This window comes from Mastigoproctus giganteus, chromosome 3, assembly GCF_048544385.1.
Source record: "Mastigoproctus giganteus isolate SK-2022 chromosome 3, ASM4854438v1, whole genome shotgun sequence".
Taxonomy (NCBI): Eukaryota; Metazoa; Arthropoda; class Arachnida; order Uropygi; family Thelyphonidae; genus Mastigoproctus; species Mastigoproctus giganteus.
This window is the reverse complement of record NC_143577.1, coordinates 85171744-85189792: the sequence shown is the minus strand read 5'-3', so window position 1 is coordinate 85189792 and position 18049 is coordinate 85171744. Positions and strand designations below refer to the sequence as shown.

The 18049-nt window shown below is 38.2% G+C and overlaps 1 protein-coding gene across 2 annotated transcripts in view; it reads left to right on the top strand.

The window, feature by feature from the left end:
• LOC150088123 (uncharacterized) overlaps positions 1 to 18049 on the top strand; it is a 146150-nt gene that overhangs the window by 122151 nt on the left and 5950 nt on the right. For both annotated transcript variants that reach the window (XM_090369342.1, XM_090369343.1), the window contains 4 exons: positions 4258 to 4657; positions 7215 to 8001; positions 10696 to 10800; positions 11978 to 13805. In XM_090369342.1, the coding sequence (XP_090225468.1) occupies positions 4258 to 4657; positions 7215 to 8001; positions 10696 to 10800; positions 11978 to 13805 (3120 nt within the window). The remainder of the gene's footprint in view (positions 1 to 4257; positions 4658 to 7214; positions 8002 to 10695; positions 10801 to 11977; positions 13806 to 18049) is intronic.

The following is an 18049-nucleotide window of genomic DNA, read 5'->3' as shown; positions in this document are numbered from 1 at the left end:
ATGTACTCTCATTTAGGATAATTACAAGAATTGACGCCTAACTATGGCGCTATTCACAATGTGGCAGAACTGGTAACTCTTTAGACACTGAGTAATAATCTAATTTTTGTTGGAGAGTTTTCGTTCCATTACGCCGCATATAGAGATTAAGTTCGCTGCAGCTTAAAAAATTCTGTATAGTGTGTGCATGTGCCGTGCTTTCGCGAATAACTTGCTGAAGTACCCGACATTGGCCGAGGAAATCCAATATTTCATGTTTGTGGAATTGGGGAACGCTGCTTCTGTTTTCCGATAAATTACCGATTTGCGTTACGAAATGCACTCTGATTGATTTCTTTTAGTATTTTGTTTAAGAAACTGCATAGATAGATATTTTGAGCAGTTGTAATATATCGAGATAGAATCAGTTCAAAATAGTGATTTTCAAAAGTGGGTACCGCGGAACGTTAGAGAAAGAACGACGAACAGAGGATTTATTCCATTTTATAATTTTATTTCTATATATATATTTTTTTCTTAATTTTCACATGTGAAGGATAAAAGCGGTATTAGCTTTGGATATGGCTAAACTGAGTTTACCGAATCGTTAAAATGGACTTGGGCAATCATTGAAATAGTTATACAACTTCACACTATGCAACAAGCCTCTGATGATGGATTCTCACTGCTCTGGTTACAGAATTGAACTGATCCTGCTTGGAATGTAACATTCTTCAAGTGATCCTGTACACCGATGTGGGCGTTCCTCAACCATGTATCCTGTACGCACTCACCTTCCTTCCTTTTTTAGGGCTCCCATCTTGTAGAGAGATTTGTTTTCCTTGCCTCTCCACTCTTGTGAAGTAGTAGCATCTTTGCTGGTATTAATGGTTGAGCTCCAGTGGTACGAGAAAGGACTTGCACTTCTTATGGGTGTGGGACTTAGTCCACTCAGCACAGTACTTGAAAAGTCGTGACCCCCTTCCTCGCCAACAAACAATAAATTGCATACTGCCGAAACATAGCACCGCACTCATTTCTGGCCATTTTGCAGATTGCTGCATCATCACAGAGCAGCGAAGTTGGCCTAGTTGTTCACCCTACACACTTCATACGGCTATCCACAGATGCGAATCGGTAACTCGTCACTACCACCCTTAGTTTACCTATTCTTATACGCGCTGTCTTTTCGATGATTCTTTACTAAATTTTGGTTCTGTCTTCGTTAATTTTTGCTGTCGGCTGTGTTTTAATTAAACATTATTTCAACTTCAATCAGTTATATCTAGATATCAGTTTCGATCTACCATACTATTTTTAACCCCGTTAGCGGTTGCGCGTCATTTGCAATGCAGTAAGTGAATTCAAACATCTTGTCCATACCCGATTCAAACTCTTTTTTTTTTTTTTCCACACTGATGCTATTTAGACCCTGGATTTTGGAAGGGTGCTGATTTAATTTGAATTTACATTCAGGCAACTAAGCCCTGATACATCGATATACGGTGAATGTAAATCATGGGTAGTCCGTTTCTCTGATTCGGCGGTATGAAGCCCACTTTCAGGCAGGGTGTAGACCATGCAATACTCACCTGAGACTAACTAACAGTGACGAAACGAAAAAGGGCCTTGAAGTTCCTCCCATCCTTCAGTTATATATCGCACATGTAATGCAGTAGGGCCACTTGTCCAAAATTACATATTTTACACAGCAATGATTTGAATGTGTTTGTTCATGATAATAAATTATGTAATTAAGTTACAGTTCCACGTTTGGTGGCCGTATTTCATTGAAATCTAAATTTTAAAACATGATTACTAAAATTATTGTAGATTATTTCTACTTTTGAAAAATTTGAGATAAGGCTATACTGCACTGAATTCGAGATGTGGCCTTACTTGCATTACATGTGCGATTTATACGCTGGTAAAATAAGTAATATTCATTGTAATGCATAGAAAATGCAACACTCACTATACAAATAGTCCAGGTTGTTTACACTACTGTAAACAACCACTTTGCTTATTGCAGGCTCGAAATGATAAAACCCAAGTTTAGTCTCCAGAGCGAAAAACAGAAAAATCCTCTTGCAGTGGTGCCGAGGCAGAGATCGTCGTCATTGGACAGTGGAAGAAAGTTGTGGTCAAACGAATCACGATACACTTTGTTTTGCGCTGATGGTAGGCGAGAAGCTCACGAATCGATAGACCCTGTTTGTCTTGTGAAGACAACCCAGGGGCTTGGAGGAAGTTTCGTTGGCACGGACTCGGTACGTTGAAAGGTCGAATATCATCCAGGGACTGTCTGAATTTTGTATCATCACTGCTGTAACTTGCAATACAGTATTACACTTTTTACTCTGATTGCCATTTCATAGACGACAATATGACAGCGCATCGTGTTAAAATCGTGCAGAAATGGCTTGGAGAACGTGACACAGATTTCTACCATCTTCTCTGGCCCCCCCGAATTCCGGGATATATTGGAGAGAAGTTATTCGACAACTAAGACTTCTTTCTTCAACTTTGTCGCAGACAGGCGATAATTTGAAAATTTATTATTATTATTTTTAGTTTCATGATGAAGAAAATTCATTTATTAATAATTTTTATGTATAATTATAACTGAATTTATTCATCCACTGTTCAGTTTCTTTTTGTCTAACCCCATCTATAAAACTAGACGATAAATTAATAAAAGTAATAATAATGCTTGGGCAAATATTTTTTTTTTAATATCTTTTTTAATATTTTTCTTGCAATAGCCACGGAACCTTTGACCTAATCAAGATGGCCTACTCGAAACACTAATTACTCTACAAAATTCGCCGAAGATTGCAAACCTTGAGTGAATTTTGTAGAGCAGCACTGCAATTAAATTGCAAAAAATATATAAATAATAATTCTTTACTTTTTTTGTTATCTAAACATCCTAAATTTAAATTCGCTTAGTCTTTATCATGTAGATGACAATTTTTTTCCATTCTGATAACCCAACCTTCCTTTAAAGTGTACGCAGTCAAATGTTTTCACTAACCCCCAAGTATTTCTGCAATGCCTGCCCTTTTTCTATTTCAAATGGCTCTTAAGTCAGCCCATTGTCAAAATTGTGCGTTTCTTCTGTGCGCAGTCCATCTTCGTTCATAAATGGAGTCTTGTTTTAGAAAATTGTTAAAGTATTGGTGGTAGTATTTTCATCAGAATATGCGTTCAAATCATCTGGTGTTTCCAGGTGGCGAGATCGGCGTGACGCTAGACGACAAGTACGGGAGCGAGAACCAATCGGTAGTCAAATAAATGGCTGCAAAGAGTCTTGTGTCAGCAAAGTGATATGACTATCTGAGGGTGCGTGACAGACAAACAAATGAAGAACACGTGGAACATGTTCTCCCAGTGTATCGACTGCTACAATCAGATGGGACCCGGGAAAGGTTTTAGCTCGAGGAAACACTTATAACACACGGAAATCCTGATCTGTCAGACTAAGGAAGACAAACCATGGACATCAGCGAAAGCTCCTTACACCTACAAACGGTAAATCATTCCCGAAGGGAATAAATCTAGGGGGAAAATGGAAAGTCGTGTGTATTAATGCTAGTTAGAGTACACTTTAATCAATTTAGGTAAATGAAAATGTAAAGCATTTGGGATTAAAGAGTATTAAGAAGACAGGAAGGGGTAACTTCCTCAAATAAAGTTTAAAAACTCGAGATTGAGAAACATGCTGCAACAAAAAACAAATGCATCTTTAAAGGCAAATATTCTGTAGAATTATTTTACTTCAAGCGCTACTTAAATTTCTAATTTAAAGAAGGTACAAGACGACACTAACTATGAAGCAGAGTTTCTTTGTTCTTATACAGGAATGGATACCTGGTTTCTTGGATCTTATTAGTTCCAAGGAACTTGGAAGGAATTTCCTCGGCCTGCAGCAATTATTTTTCCTTTACGTTTTTCATGGCGAAACATTTTCTGCCCCTCCTAGTCATCATAACAAAAAACAGCCTCTGGACATGCGCAATTTGGCCATCGTTCAGTTTATGAATGGTGTAACGGAAGAACAATTTTTTTTGCTAAATGATTTCTTTGTATTTAAGAAGCTTTATTATATGATCAATGAAATAAAACACTCCATTTGTAAGTAATTAAATATTACTCAAATATAATTGATAAATAAATGCAATTTATATAAAACTAATTTGTTTTTTTTATTTGTTTCAATAGGTTGTTTATATTTATCATTAATTCTTCTCTCTGTTTCTCTAAATGCGCGTGCAGTGTTGGAGTCCTCGACTCGCCTGTCCATGCAGAAATCGGGCCACCATCGTGACTCAGACAAGTGTAGTACCGATTCCAGTAGGCCCCTACTTAGTTCAGGATCCGAAGGCAGTACGTGCGACGCTTGCTCGGAAATCCTTCGTCCATCTGACATTCTCACGACTGATGAGAGTTACGCCTCCAAATCAACATGTAGGGTACACTATCGGTGGCCCTCGTGCGCATCGGGACGTTGGGGACAGGGTTCTATGACAACGTCAAGTGATGTAGAAAGTATGGACACTGTTTCTGTGACAATCAGTGACTTTAATGGACCCACACACCCATCGGGGATAGGACGAGGAGGGGTGAATGGCCATGCACAAAGTTTGAATTGTCTGTGTGACACTCAACCAGTGTGGTAAGTACTGAGTTACGCATTGTCTTGTTTGCGATATTCAGGTCTCTCATTATCTGCGTTTGCGACATGCTTCATTCTTGTTATTATCTATGCAGTGTGTGAGGACAGTCGTGAAAAGCATTCATTCAAAAATTTCAAGTAATTTACTCCTGTTAATGTTGACAAACGCATTAAAATTTTAACTCGATTTTAATGATTTTTATTATTGCTAAAATTAAAAAAAAAGGAAGCGAAAAAAGTAGACTAAAATATACTGAAGAACTACAAAGAACCGTATAAAACCTTATTATTAATTAAACCAATTCCTTGTAGTTTGGAAAAGCCTGGAAACAACCTTCACACTTCTTCAGCCACAAATGATTTCTGATGGATATAAGCCATCTGTTTTGATGTCAGTTTGGAGTTCCTTGAAATGGTTTATACATAACTCGCTTTTTTTTTATTCGATGAATTAATTTGCTCTTGGTGAGGGTTGAGGGGAAATGGATCAGATTGGCAACATATCCACTTTCCTAATAGTCAGAGTTTCATTGTTTCCTTATAACAAATTAATATTACCAAGATCGGGTTGATTCAATTCAAGTGCACAAAGAAAAATAAAAAACAATCCTGTTTAAAAATATCTTTCGGACTTGAAGTGGTGCATTTCGTTTGAACATTTTGGTAAAATCAAGATATAAATTCCTCTATAATCGTCCTGTACGATTTTATTCATTTGATTTTATAACTTGAATTGATCCCCGCTCATGTGCATAGTCTGAGCAAGAGGAAGAATACCATCAGCAATCAGTTTGCTCAAGCCATTCAAAGCCTTAAACACCTCAATGGCATCACATCGCAGGTGCCTAGTTTCCAGACGCTGCAATTTGCACAACTGAAGCCTTTGTTGATAAGGGCATTCCTTTTTTCCCCTCACCAATCTCGTTGCCCTTCTCCGTACTCCTTCCACAACCTTCCTAAAATGTGGCCTCCAGACCTGTATGCAGTACTCAAGATGTGGCTTGACCATTGCCTTATACAATGGGATAATTACCTCCTTATCCCCGGTACCAAACTTCCTGTATATTTATTGAAAACCTCCCCCCCTTCAGCTGTCCTGGCAGCCTGTCCGCACTGCTGAAAGACCTTCTTTATATCAGACTGCACAATTACTTCCATGGGCGCCTCCGTAGCCAGGTGGGAAGGAGCAACAGTGCGTAGCACATCATGCTTCTTGATTAGACCGGGGTTCGAGCCCGTCACCACCAAATACGGAGGATGCGGAAAGGTCAGGGAATGACCACCGCACATCCCCGGAGCAATATGGCCTTAGTTGCTAATGCTCCTAAAAACCAAATAACAACAACAATTACTTCCAGGTCCTTTTTATTTTCCGCTATCCTGAGTACTGTACCGCACAGTTGATACGTTATTCTGGGATTACTTCTACCCATTTGCAGTACCTTGCATTGTTAAACTTCAATTTCCACTTCTCAGCCTAACTGGCAAATTTTTATGGATCTTGTTGTGGTAGAATTCCCTGATTACTGTAATTAACTACTATGTCCATTAATAAAATACTGAAAACCACAATGATCCCAGCACTGAAACTTGGGGAATCCAATAATAACATTAGTCCAGGAAGAGCAGTTTCCATTTATAACAACTCTTTGACTTCTTCCACTTAACCATCATCCCTTAATGCCACATTGCTCCAATTCTGCAAAAGCTATCCTGAAATCCAAATAAATTATATAAATTACATTAAGATAATTTACTTTACATGATATTTATATTCTGGCTTTATTTAAAACTCTCTTTTTTTTTTTTTAATTTCTCGAGCTTGTGTGACTTATTTGCAAGTCACAAGATTTGCAATAAAGCTGGTAGAAAATGATTTTATCAGCCATCTATCAATTCACTACATACATGTGATAAAACTGTTCTCGTTGTTTAGTAATAGGTATTAAAGTCAAACAAGGGAAATATAAGGCTTTGTCTCCATCCTTAAATGAGGTAAGGAAGCTCAACTCTTTGGGGATTATGTACTCCAATAATTCATATTATTTATTTTGGATCAGAATATTGTATCTCTTATAATATCCTATTGCCATTTCGTTTCTACCCCTTTTTTGTTGCGGTTATATTTTATCAAGTGATGCATACGTATTAAGTTATTCGATTAAAAGTTGGAACGATTCCCAATTAACACGAATCGTTAAATTCATCCCCTTTTCTCAGCTGTTTTAATTTTAAAAATAGCCAAAATTAAGAATCTAAATCTCTAAATCTTCCATTCCTGGAAGATTTAGAGATTTTTAGTTTTTAATCAGCGAAGGAGTTAAAAGGATTTTTCATTTTTTTTATTTATTTATTTTTTTTTGCTATAAACAACAAATGCAAGGATCAGAGTCTACTCAATACCGCATGTTAGCATTACGCTGCGTCATATTGATGAAAATTTATTTTAGTCATCCAAGATCACTTTGCCTTTCAACTTCAAACATCGCCATTAATTTCTATTTATAATGTCATCCGGTTTTCTCCCCACTGACAATCTTTTCTTTTTCCCCTCTAGGACTTTCAGCCACTGTGGAAAGTGTGGCCGTCACTTCTATCCCCGGGACAGCTTACATATCGCAGGAAGGCAAAGGTCACTTTCACCTGAAGTGCGTACTACGGAAAGCGGCAGTTTCAGCCCCCAGTGGACTATGGATCTAATGGTGGTTTCTCCGTCAAACGAAGTGGCAGTCCATTCTCGTAAAGGGTCGGTGCGGCAAGTAATCAAGCTGCCATCAGACAGAACATCCCTCTGCTCTCAGAGTAGCCACAGCAGCGGCGGTAGTAGTAGTGGGTCCGAGTACTCTATACCCCGTAACTACTTAGAGTCGCTTTACGATCGTCCACGTACTGTGCATCAGATGAATGGCGGTGCTGGCCACACTCCTTTGGGGATTGTTCCGACGAAAAGTGCCAACAAGCCAGTTCCAGGAGGTGAAAAACGCATCAGTTCTATAGCTCACGTAGAAACCAACTCTTTACAGGAGCAGTGCACCTGCAGTGAGACTAGCAACGGGTGGTCGCAGTCAGCCAATGATAGCCTCCCTGGAGTTCATGGGAGCTCAGGTGCGTGCTCTTGTTGGAACAAAGTTTTGCCTTCTCAAAAAGACTCTGTCCCTCCTAACAGCCGAAGCCCAAGTTCTAGTGGATCGCCTTCATCTTCCCCGAAGAAAATCCCTTACTATCTAGGAGCTGCAAGCAGGAGGGGTTCGTTTCACTATCCGCCTTGCACGTGCGGAAGGAATTCAAATTTTTATCCTCACTATGCTGTTCCAAGAAGTGCTTTGGCTCATATGTACTTAAAGGTATGGATCTAATATCAAGCTCTTGTTTATTTTCACAAGATTCAACATTAACTTGCTGTTTCTCCAGAGTTAAATTTAATCTTGGACATTTAGCAAACAGTCGCGATAGTACAATATTGAAAGAACAAGCGTCTACTTGCTTAAACTAAATTTATCAATCTAATGCTGTATTTTTCAAACTCTTCATTTCCAGCAATACTCTCAGACAGAATAGCATTCTTCGATGTTGTATTCTTTCTTGATTTAATATTATCGTATAGCAACTAATAAATTACTATACTTTATTAATGCTAACAATTCAGGCATACATTATGATAAATTATACTTCTAGTAATGTAGTCCACATTACAATAGACACCAAAATAAGAAATCCATATATGAACCGAAGAGGCAATCGTTCACTTGATCCCAAACAAGTTGCGTTGTATAACTCAATTAGTCATATGGAAGAACATTTAGGGGACCACAAAGATTCAAATTATTACAGTGAAATGTGTGCACTCTGAATGAACTAATTAATACTTTTTAATAGTTTGTAGCGTAACTCGTAACAGTGGTTGCTCCTCTGGTAACAAGAGCAAGCTATAATGTCCAGTAAAAATTATGCCGTTGACTTCACGTTTCAAAGGTGATAAGAAAGCTTATATTTTTAAACTTGTTTCTAAGCGGTAATTTCGACAAATAAGCTTTGTTATCGTATAAGAATGCTATGGCTTTAATGCAATGCTTAAAACGGGTGCAGAAACCAAGGATCACTAGCATTCCCCACATTGCCGTTTCAAACTTCATCTATGGATGAAGAGACGTCTACAGAAATCGCTAGAATTCGATTAAATAGTCCTATGCAAACAGATATATGATCAACAATTAACACTTCATTGAAAACTTCATTTTAAAACAATTCGAATTCTCTTTGGAAATAGTTTTAAATTCTAGCCTATTTTGGGGAAGATTTTCAATTATCTAATTAATCTGAAATTTATTTTGTAGTTAAAAATACTTAAATTTCAACAGACTGCAATTATTGCTTATAATCATGGGGTTAAGTAACTTGTATTATTGAAATATGGGAAACGGGCTTGCCAGTATGGTGAGAATTGCTTCATCCGGCATACTCTTGTCGACGTAATTGTACTTAGAAACCACAGAACAGTTGAGCGGTGCACACGAATATTGCATCAGGAGTTAAATTGCCATTCTTACGAGGTGTAGGTACTGCAAGAATTAAAACCTAGCGATCTCCTTTACCGTAAACGTTTTTGCCAAGAAATGTCAACTCAAATGGATCGCGATGAAGACTTTATTCACAATTCATGGATGTCTGATGAAGCTCACTTTCATCTAAACGATTTCGTGAATAAATAAAACTTACGTTATTGGTCAGAAGCCTCGCCGATTCCACCAGCAACTATTGCATAGTGGCCTGGTAACAGTGTGGTTACTGTACAATGGTTGTTTTGTCTCACGGAGTTATCGGCAAGTATTTTCTCGAAGGTCATAATGAATAGGTAATAACTGTGTCATCAGGCAGCTGTGCTAACATGATCTCAACTTTTTGGACCGATGAACTAGCTAAGAGGTTTCCTCAAGTGAATGTTTAGGTGGTTTCAACGTCTCGTACCTCGAAGATGTCAGTAGACACACTATGACTGTTTTTTTTCATAGCCACATCATCTCCAGGAATGGGGACATTTCTTGGCCTCCGAGATCCACAGACCTATCACCACGTGACTTATCCTATGGGCTTAAAAGATAAGGTGCACTCTCATCACACAAACAGTATTGAAAAGCTGAAAGACAGAATTCATGAAGAAATTCTCGGATTTACTTTGGAGATGACAAGTCGCGTCATGGGAAACAAATATTTTTCGATTCGATGTACAAAAGTTTCATATCAAATCCTGGTTTTAAAAATAATAGTAATAATGATCAACACAAGTGAGCAACGAAGAAAATTATCTATTATTCAGGATAATCAATGAAAGGCTGAACATGATGGCAAAATATACGTATGCTGCGTAAACTGATATAAATTTGAAGAGTGTAGAATTCAATTAACTCGTTACGTTACACCTTGCGCAGATACTCCTTCATTTCTTGCTAATTTAGCTGTAAAAATCGCAATTAATATCAATCCGTTATAATAAACTTCGTCCTTTAATTATCTCCACAAGAACTAATCTTTAATCTTCGAGGAGGAACTATGATTTTCTTAGGACCTTCTGTTTCCCAACGTCGTTAATCTTATCTTCCTCCAGATAATTAGGATAACATAAATAATGAGAAAAGAGGTAGATATGTGAGAGGTACCACAAATGATTTATTCAAAGATCAGATAACGAACATAATGTCTGATAGGCACGGTTAAAACTCCTTCTAGAATAATTATAAGCAACAATTTATAAACATAAAAAATGGGACATAAAATTAACTGGTGCGCATTTAAACCCTTGCCACTGTTTGTTAGTAACGATCGAAACAAATTTGTTTTCTCGATGCAGTAAAGCAACTACAAACATTGAGCAAACAACGCGGATGCGAAAGAAACAGTTCCAATAAAACAGAACATCAAACAAACTCGTTAGTATTTTGGAAGTTGAAACCAAAAATGTGAAGAGCATTAATCAATTATTATGTGGTGTGATTTTGTATATTGTTCAACAATCACGTTCTAAGACGAAACTTTATCTTTAGGAGAAACATTCAGCAAATTCTGAAGAGATATTAACGAATGGTAAGGATCGTTTATGCACAAATGGAACAGCTGGCGAAGAATACGACGTTCCAAGGAAGATAACGGTACTTATTCAGTTATGTTATTTAATCTATCTCAATTAATTGACCGAAAATAATCGCTTTATTTTCTGGCCTGTTAATATAATGAAAATCCGTATGAACACTGCCTGGTCAAAATGTTATTCCTCTGTTGAATTACATTTGTGGTTTAAATTTTTACCCGCGTGCATCTATACAAATTCTTCACTTTTATTTTTATCGAGATGTCTTCATATTAAAGATGCTGCCATCCATTGAGGTCGTTGTTTTCAGTGAAATTTAGAAATCAGAAAAGTCAGTCGTCTGACATGGTGGTTCCAATCTTCAGATCTTGCCCCTATTGAACTGTGGGGTGTTTTGAAATGATGTTGGGTGGAGGGTCAAGTGGAAAAACTTTGCGAATGCCAACCCACCTCTCATCGACGATGAGAGGTGGGTTGGCATCATTAAAAGCTGTTGTTGTGTCAGTGGTTCTTAATCCTCATAATATCACACTGATTGAATCCATTCTACGACATATTCAGGTTATTTGGATATTTAAAGGCAGGTGGCGCTCTTATGTGAAATACAATTTCTAATATTTTGGTCAGACAGTGTATTTCATCAAACAATAAAAGCAATCAAAAATAAATACCTTAATCTAGAAAAATTGAATTTTGAAAAATATATTACTGGATGTATGTTTTAACAATGTGTGCTTTTATATACTGTAGTTATAAATAAAAACACAATAAACAATACTGAAAAATACAGAAAATAATTTCTTAAAACTATTTTATATTAACATTTTTTTAAAAATTAGTATTACTAGCTTTTGAGTTCTCGGCAACAATACTAAGAATTAGTCTGAGCATTCCCTGAGACATTTCTGAGCAAACTGTAGAATGATAATATCTTAATCTCACTTTATCATAGATTGCAATGACTTTTGCACTCCTGATGTTGCTTGTATAACAATACCCCGGACACGTTTTCATTTCAACCAAGTACGTAAATACAACAAGAACACTATTTTAAATAGCTTCGGCCAAACATGATCCATCAAGAGTTCGCTTACAATCACTTTATTTGTTCAATACCAGTTTCTCTTGTGAGAGTTATTAATTATACATTTGATTTTTTTTTTTACATTATGGCAAGCAAAATAAGTTATTTTCCAATTCAATTACTCCTTAATCGATGTTTTCACTGTTCTGTTTAGGAAAACTTATCCAGTGGAAATGCTGGTGCCCAGTCTTCGTCAGAACAGAACATACCACCCTGTCTGTGTCTCGCTAAGGGTCCTGGAGCAAACGACCACAATCATCAAGATCAACTGCAACAACCGGCATGCACGTGCCATCGGGTAATGCTGTGGGCAGGGAGCCTCGTACCTTGCTGGAGGAAACCCATCTGCCAAGAAAGCATCTGGCATTGCGGACGAAGTTTTCTGCCTTCCCAGAACAAGTCCGCGTCGTCATCTAAAGCATGGGTCCAATCCTCGGACGCTGTGTGCAGAGAACCTCCAAAAACTGCAGAAGTAACGCTGGTGAACGGCAAGCCTACTCACACCATCCATAATGGCTGTGGGGATTCGACCACCATAGACGCAAAAACTGAAGCAAATAAATCTGACAAGATCAGCCCTAATTATGTGAACCTTGATTTCTCAGATGCTTCATCGACAGACAAAGAACAAAGAAAGTCGGACGCTTCCCCAGTTAACTATGCAAACCTCCAGTTTGTTCAAACATTGCCTTTCTACGAAAACGCAGATTGCGTCTTATTGAGGCTCGGCGAATCCGAGAATGGCGAACAAGCTGACGGGACGAATTCGCAGAAGCCCCCACTTCCTCCTCGTGGAAACAGTGTAAGACACCACCCATCTCATATGATGAAGTTGTGCTTACCGGACGACCCGCTGCGGCGTAGCGAGAAGGAAATGAACGGAAGCGTGTACGAACTGATGTCTTTCCAAAGGCCCGATATTAGAGGGATGGTACCCGACGGAGACTATTTGGTAATGCAACCTCTATGCGTAGGAAAACATGGAGCGCCATCTGGTGAATACGAGAAGAACGAAAATACATCCCATAAAAATTCCCTCATCGAATCTAAAGATAAGCGACTAGAAGATGTAGAGGAAGAAGGTGCGCCGCTACCTTTACGCCCTTTCATGCCTTATCTTTTACCATGCCACGAGCGTAATGGCATGCCTAACGGGGACACATGTATTACTAATGCCAATGGACAATGCATTACTGCACTGCAGAAAGGATCGCTTCTCAGGAAACATTATCTAATATCAGAAGATATCCAGGGAAGATCGGTGAGATCCAATTCCTTAGGAGATCTCAAGAAGAAAGTGCTAATGAGAAAACGATCTAGTTCAGTGGATGGAAAGAACAATATCGTTCGTCATGACAGTTCTGAACCTGAAGACAATGTACCATCACCTTGTGACAGTCCCAAGTCTTCATCAGGCAGGAAAAATTCGTTTTTCTCTAAACTCTCTCTGAGATCGAAAGAGAAATCCATGAGTACGAACGAAATCACTCCGCCATCATCCGTTCCCTCGACGCCGAACAGGTCATTGGAGAGTTTGAATAAAGTCATATTTCATCGATCGGCGGACTGCTTAAAACTCAATGAAGAGTACATCTTTTCCGATGACGAAATGCCTAAAGAACAAGACGGAAGCTCGTATACATCGGCCTATGAATCTGCAAATTCTAGTCAGAATCCAAGTATCAAACGGTCGTCAAGCGTTCCTTGTAAGTCGAGTCGTAAGGACAGTCTGACGAGCCCGTCGGATTCCGGAGTGTCCACTAGTCTGCCAAGAAGTCTGAGGGTTCCGCTGTCTCCTATCAATTCCTGCCATATTGTTAGCATACACAGTTCTCTGCCACGCAAATACAGTCTTGGTAGTCAGGAGACCTCTCCTCAGTCGGAAGGGCAACCCAGTAGTAATGGTGAAAGGATGAGCTGTGATAGAGTACGTCAGAGGAGTCAATGCAGTCAAAAGGCTTCGTCTCCTGGCGCCGTATTGGGTGAGTATAATACTTTTACTCCTTTATAATCTAACACTCTTCGAGTTTTAAATATTTTAATAATGGAGTATAAACAAGTCCTTTTAATCTCACTTCAGTATAAATTGTATTCTTTTGAGTAATCTAAGTTGTTATTTCAAATGATCTCTAGCTTTCTGTAGAAACATACAGGAGGAAACTGATACAATCAACACAGATTTTGTTTCAAAGTGCCGATCTATTGCTCGTAGCATGTCTTGTTTATTCGAAATGTTGACCATTCAAAAGAAAAGAAGTTAATAGAATATACCTTGAATATTCGAAATGTTAACCTTTTGAATGGTTAACATTTCGAATATTCAAGGTATATTCCATTAACTTCGTAAGGATACCACTTCTAGACATCAGTAAAAAATTGTAGCTGGAGCGCAACCAATCTCAACAGTACCTTCTTGCACTGTTCATCGGTCTGCTTCTGCTCATCAGTGGTGGTAAGATACAATCCAGTCTTTATCCAAGAGCATAGAGCTTGTTTCGCAACCATAATTCAGGGCACCTGTAGCACGCGCCCACACCTCTCACGTCCACTGCGGTTATACAACTACTCGATCTCATTTTATAAGCGGCCTGCGCTACGTGCAAAAGACATTGTTGCCACTACTTTTTGAACAACCCTCATAGTTTTAAATATGTAGTTGCTCTTGTCAAAGGAAGTAGCTTTCATCTCCAAGGTGACGTTGATTCATTGAATCCAAATTTTGACCTTGGCAGAATATTTTCGACCCAGATAAATCACTTCAAACAGAATAAGAAATGGAAAAGTGTCTACGTATTTTAAGAGACAAAGAACGTTTCCTTTACACATGAATTATATAAATTCTAAGAAATTTATGTAATAAAGAAAATAAAACTGTTTTAATAAAGTCTTATCGTTTACTATACGTCAAGAAACCCATTAAAGCCCTTCGAAGTATTTATTGGATAACATACTCATAGAAATAGAATTAGAAACTTAGAAAACAACAGCGGGGGAAAGGCCCTGAACGGCGAGCAAAATTCCAGACAGGCCATAAAAGCTTTAATGTTTACTTTGGCTCCCCTGTTTGAATACGCATATTCTTAGCGTATTCTTAGAAGGCAGGACTTCGCTCTGTAATAATGTCATCTGGTGATGCATGTGTCAAGTGGACATCCTTTTGTCTCAGCCATTAAACGAAGCAGAATGCCCGCTCGGGGCCATTATTTCTAACCACAACAGCGAGTCACTTTCCGAATGTTCGTTAAATGGCTCATCGCTCAGTTTCACTGTATTTTACCAGCTCTTAATTAACAAAGGACCAAGACTATCATCAAAGTTTGTGTTAACTCTTCTGCGAAACTCCTCTCGTTATCTAACTGCAAGAAAGGAAAATTGCGTAAGCCAGTGAATGAATTATTTTATCACTCGTGCTTATGCCACTTCTTTGGAAATCTGTGAATAAGAAAGCCGATTAAGAGCCCATTACAAATTGTACTTAAAATTTTAAAAAATATGTATTTATGATAAGAAATTATATTAGCTCGAGAAGCTGAAATTCACTGATTGCTAACTGAATGAAGAGACAGAAAAGTTTTCATTCAACCTTCGGCTGCACAACATATGGATCTGAGTATTTATTGTCACCTCATCAGAAGATGGAAAGCAGCCTGAAAGGAGAGTTTTGTTATTAAAACCGATACACATCACAGAGAAAAATTAATCAAAATTACTGCGTACAACAGGTAAAAATAATAATTAGGGTTAAAAAAAACAGCCACACAGATGGCAGCACTATACAATTTGATTCAAAATGGCGCTTGATTTAGTGAATAATGGTTGAAACTCAGTGCATTAAGAGTAAAGTGACCAGATCCTTAGTATTCCAAAGGACATCGACTTTACAACCCCCCCTAAAAACAATATACACATTTGTTTTAAATTTTTTATTTATAAAAAATATTCATGTACAAAATATAAATTAAATATATACTAGCAGTACTCCTTGCGAAATTTTTTTTCCCTCTAGCTGTCCTAAAGAAATGTAGTCCGTGTTTGGTTGTGAGCCAGTATGTGTAGAAAACTATTCTTTCTTTTAAGTGGGCAACGCTATTGGAGTAAATTGGCCTGTTATGTGAAATAAAACTATTCGGAATTTTCTGCACCCGTAAGAACAAATATCTTTAATTTGAGATCAAATAAATTATAATCTTGTATAATTTATTAAGACAATGATATGTGCTCCCCCTAGTTAATAGCTGTAAGCGGTTGTCTCTTAGGAGAAAATAAAGATGATGATAATAAAAAATCGGTTAGGTTTTTGTCTAGTTTGTACGTTTAGCTACAGTTACCCGGTGCGAAAAGTTTGCAATGGTAGCAGATTTTTTTTAGAACAAAGAAACGAACACTCATGCCTTATCAACTGTTTGTTTAACAGTTAACATCTTCCTGTGGCTCCATCTATGGAGTGAATGTTGAACTATTCTCATGGTCTATTTAATATTCTGTCTGTTAAACAGACTGCCTGCAACCCACCTTATGGTGGTGGCAGCGCGGCTGCCCCACTAACCCCCTTCCCTCAAGAGGAAAGTCCACAGCGAAAACGCTGCGGAGTTTAGTCTACACGCGTCCCTAGCCCTATCAAATTTTCGTGTACCCCTTCGCGAAGGGCGGTTTGTCTGTTGTGAGGGGAAAACCGGAGTCAATCCCGGTGGAAAACCTCACGACCACGGTTTGAGACCGCCAAACTCAATGCTGACTGCCCCTGGGAAAATTCCCATGAGGGTAGTGCTGGAATCGAACCTCGATCAGCTATTCAGCAAGCCGGCAACGCTGCCTCAAGGCTACCGTGGCCCCGTGTGCTATTGCTCTAATTTTATGATTTGAACTCACGTTAGTAGTGTGACATCATTATTAAACTTCTTTTACATTCCATTGTTAGATGCCACTACAGATGTTTTTAATATAAAAAAAAAACAACTATAGCTTGTTTTTGTTTTCGTGATATATGTATGGAAGTTACATGTCCAATCCGGGGCAAACGACTTAATTCCGGACATCTGGTCACTTTCATAAAGAGGAATTCAGGGAGGGGGGGGTACTAAATATTAAAAATAGGGCTGGAAATAACGTCACACTTAAAACTCGAGGAGATCGAATTTCTTTTTTCTTGTATAGTATCCTAATATTTCATCATTCTGTTGAATTCCCAACGATTTCTTGGGCTACCTGAAACAAAAGGCAAATTCAAGTGGTTATGATTGGTCACTAGAAGACCACACACTTCCGGGTCATTGTGGGGAATAAGCTCGCCTGACTACTTCGAGAAGAACTTGTAGAGTTAAGGCAAGGTCAAAGACGATGGCTTAATTTAAATATCTCTTAAGGGATATTCGATATGAATATCAGCCCATGACTGCCAATGTGGTGGTGCTCTTTTTGTATACTCTCTGTGTGGAAGACCTGGAGTATAAAATAAATTTTAATGTTTATTGTGGTTTGAAAATACAACTGTATCATGAAACATGTTGGTGGCTTTGAGGGTTCAAATATGCTATAAAAAACTGAATTAAGTTTATCAGGTTGCCTGAAATGCAACACGTACCTAGATTCATATATTTTTACTATAACTTCGCTATGAATTAAAATAAACAACTTAGTCAACGTAGGATTGCGTGACACATTCAGAAACTTTCCTCTAGTAATCGTCGTGATTAATATTTACTAATCATTCGATTAGAAATTAAAAATTAGATCTCCTGATTATGTTCATCGCTACTTTCCATACCTTACCCAAGAAGTATTTACTGAAATTTTAAATTGTGATGGTTGGCTGTGAGAAACGGGACTTGTATAGCAGTACTTTTAAAGAGAACGAGGATGCAGAAGAGAATAATTGCGAAAAAGAGTTCAGCTATTGCCCCCAAATTTTAAGCACTATCTTATTGGCGAAGCTTCTATGGAATCTGAATTGGAGACTTACTGTACTGCTCCAGATATCTTCGCTCTGTGGTTTCTAGCTAAGAAGGTGAAAGATATGACCTTATGAATTTTATTTCTGACTGATTACTGGTGTGAATAACCGTAAATGTCAGATATGGGGGGAGGGATATCATCTCCATATGGTATGGACTAAGTTCCCCCTCCAGTGTCCACGTTAGTGTTTAGGCCATATCAAATCTCCCATTACTAGATAATTCTTCGTTGAAAAAGGTTCGAGCATGTAGTCCCCAACTGTCGTACTGTTACC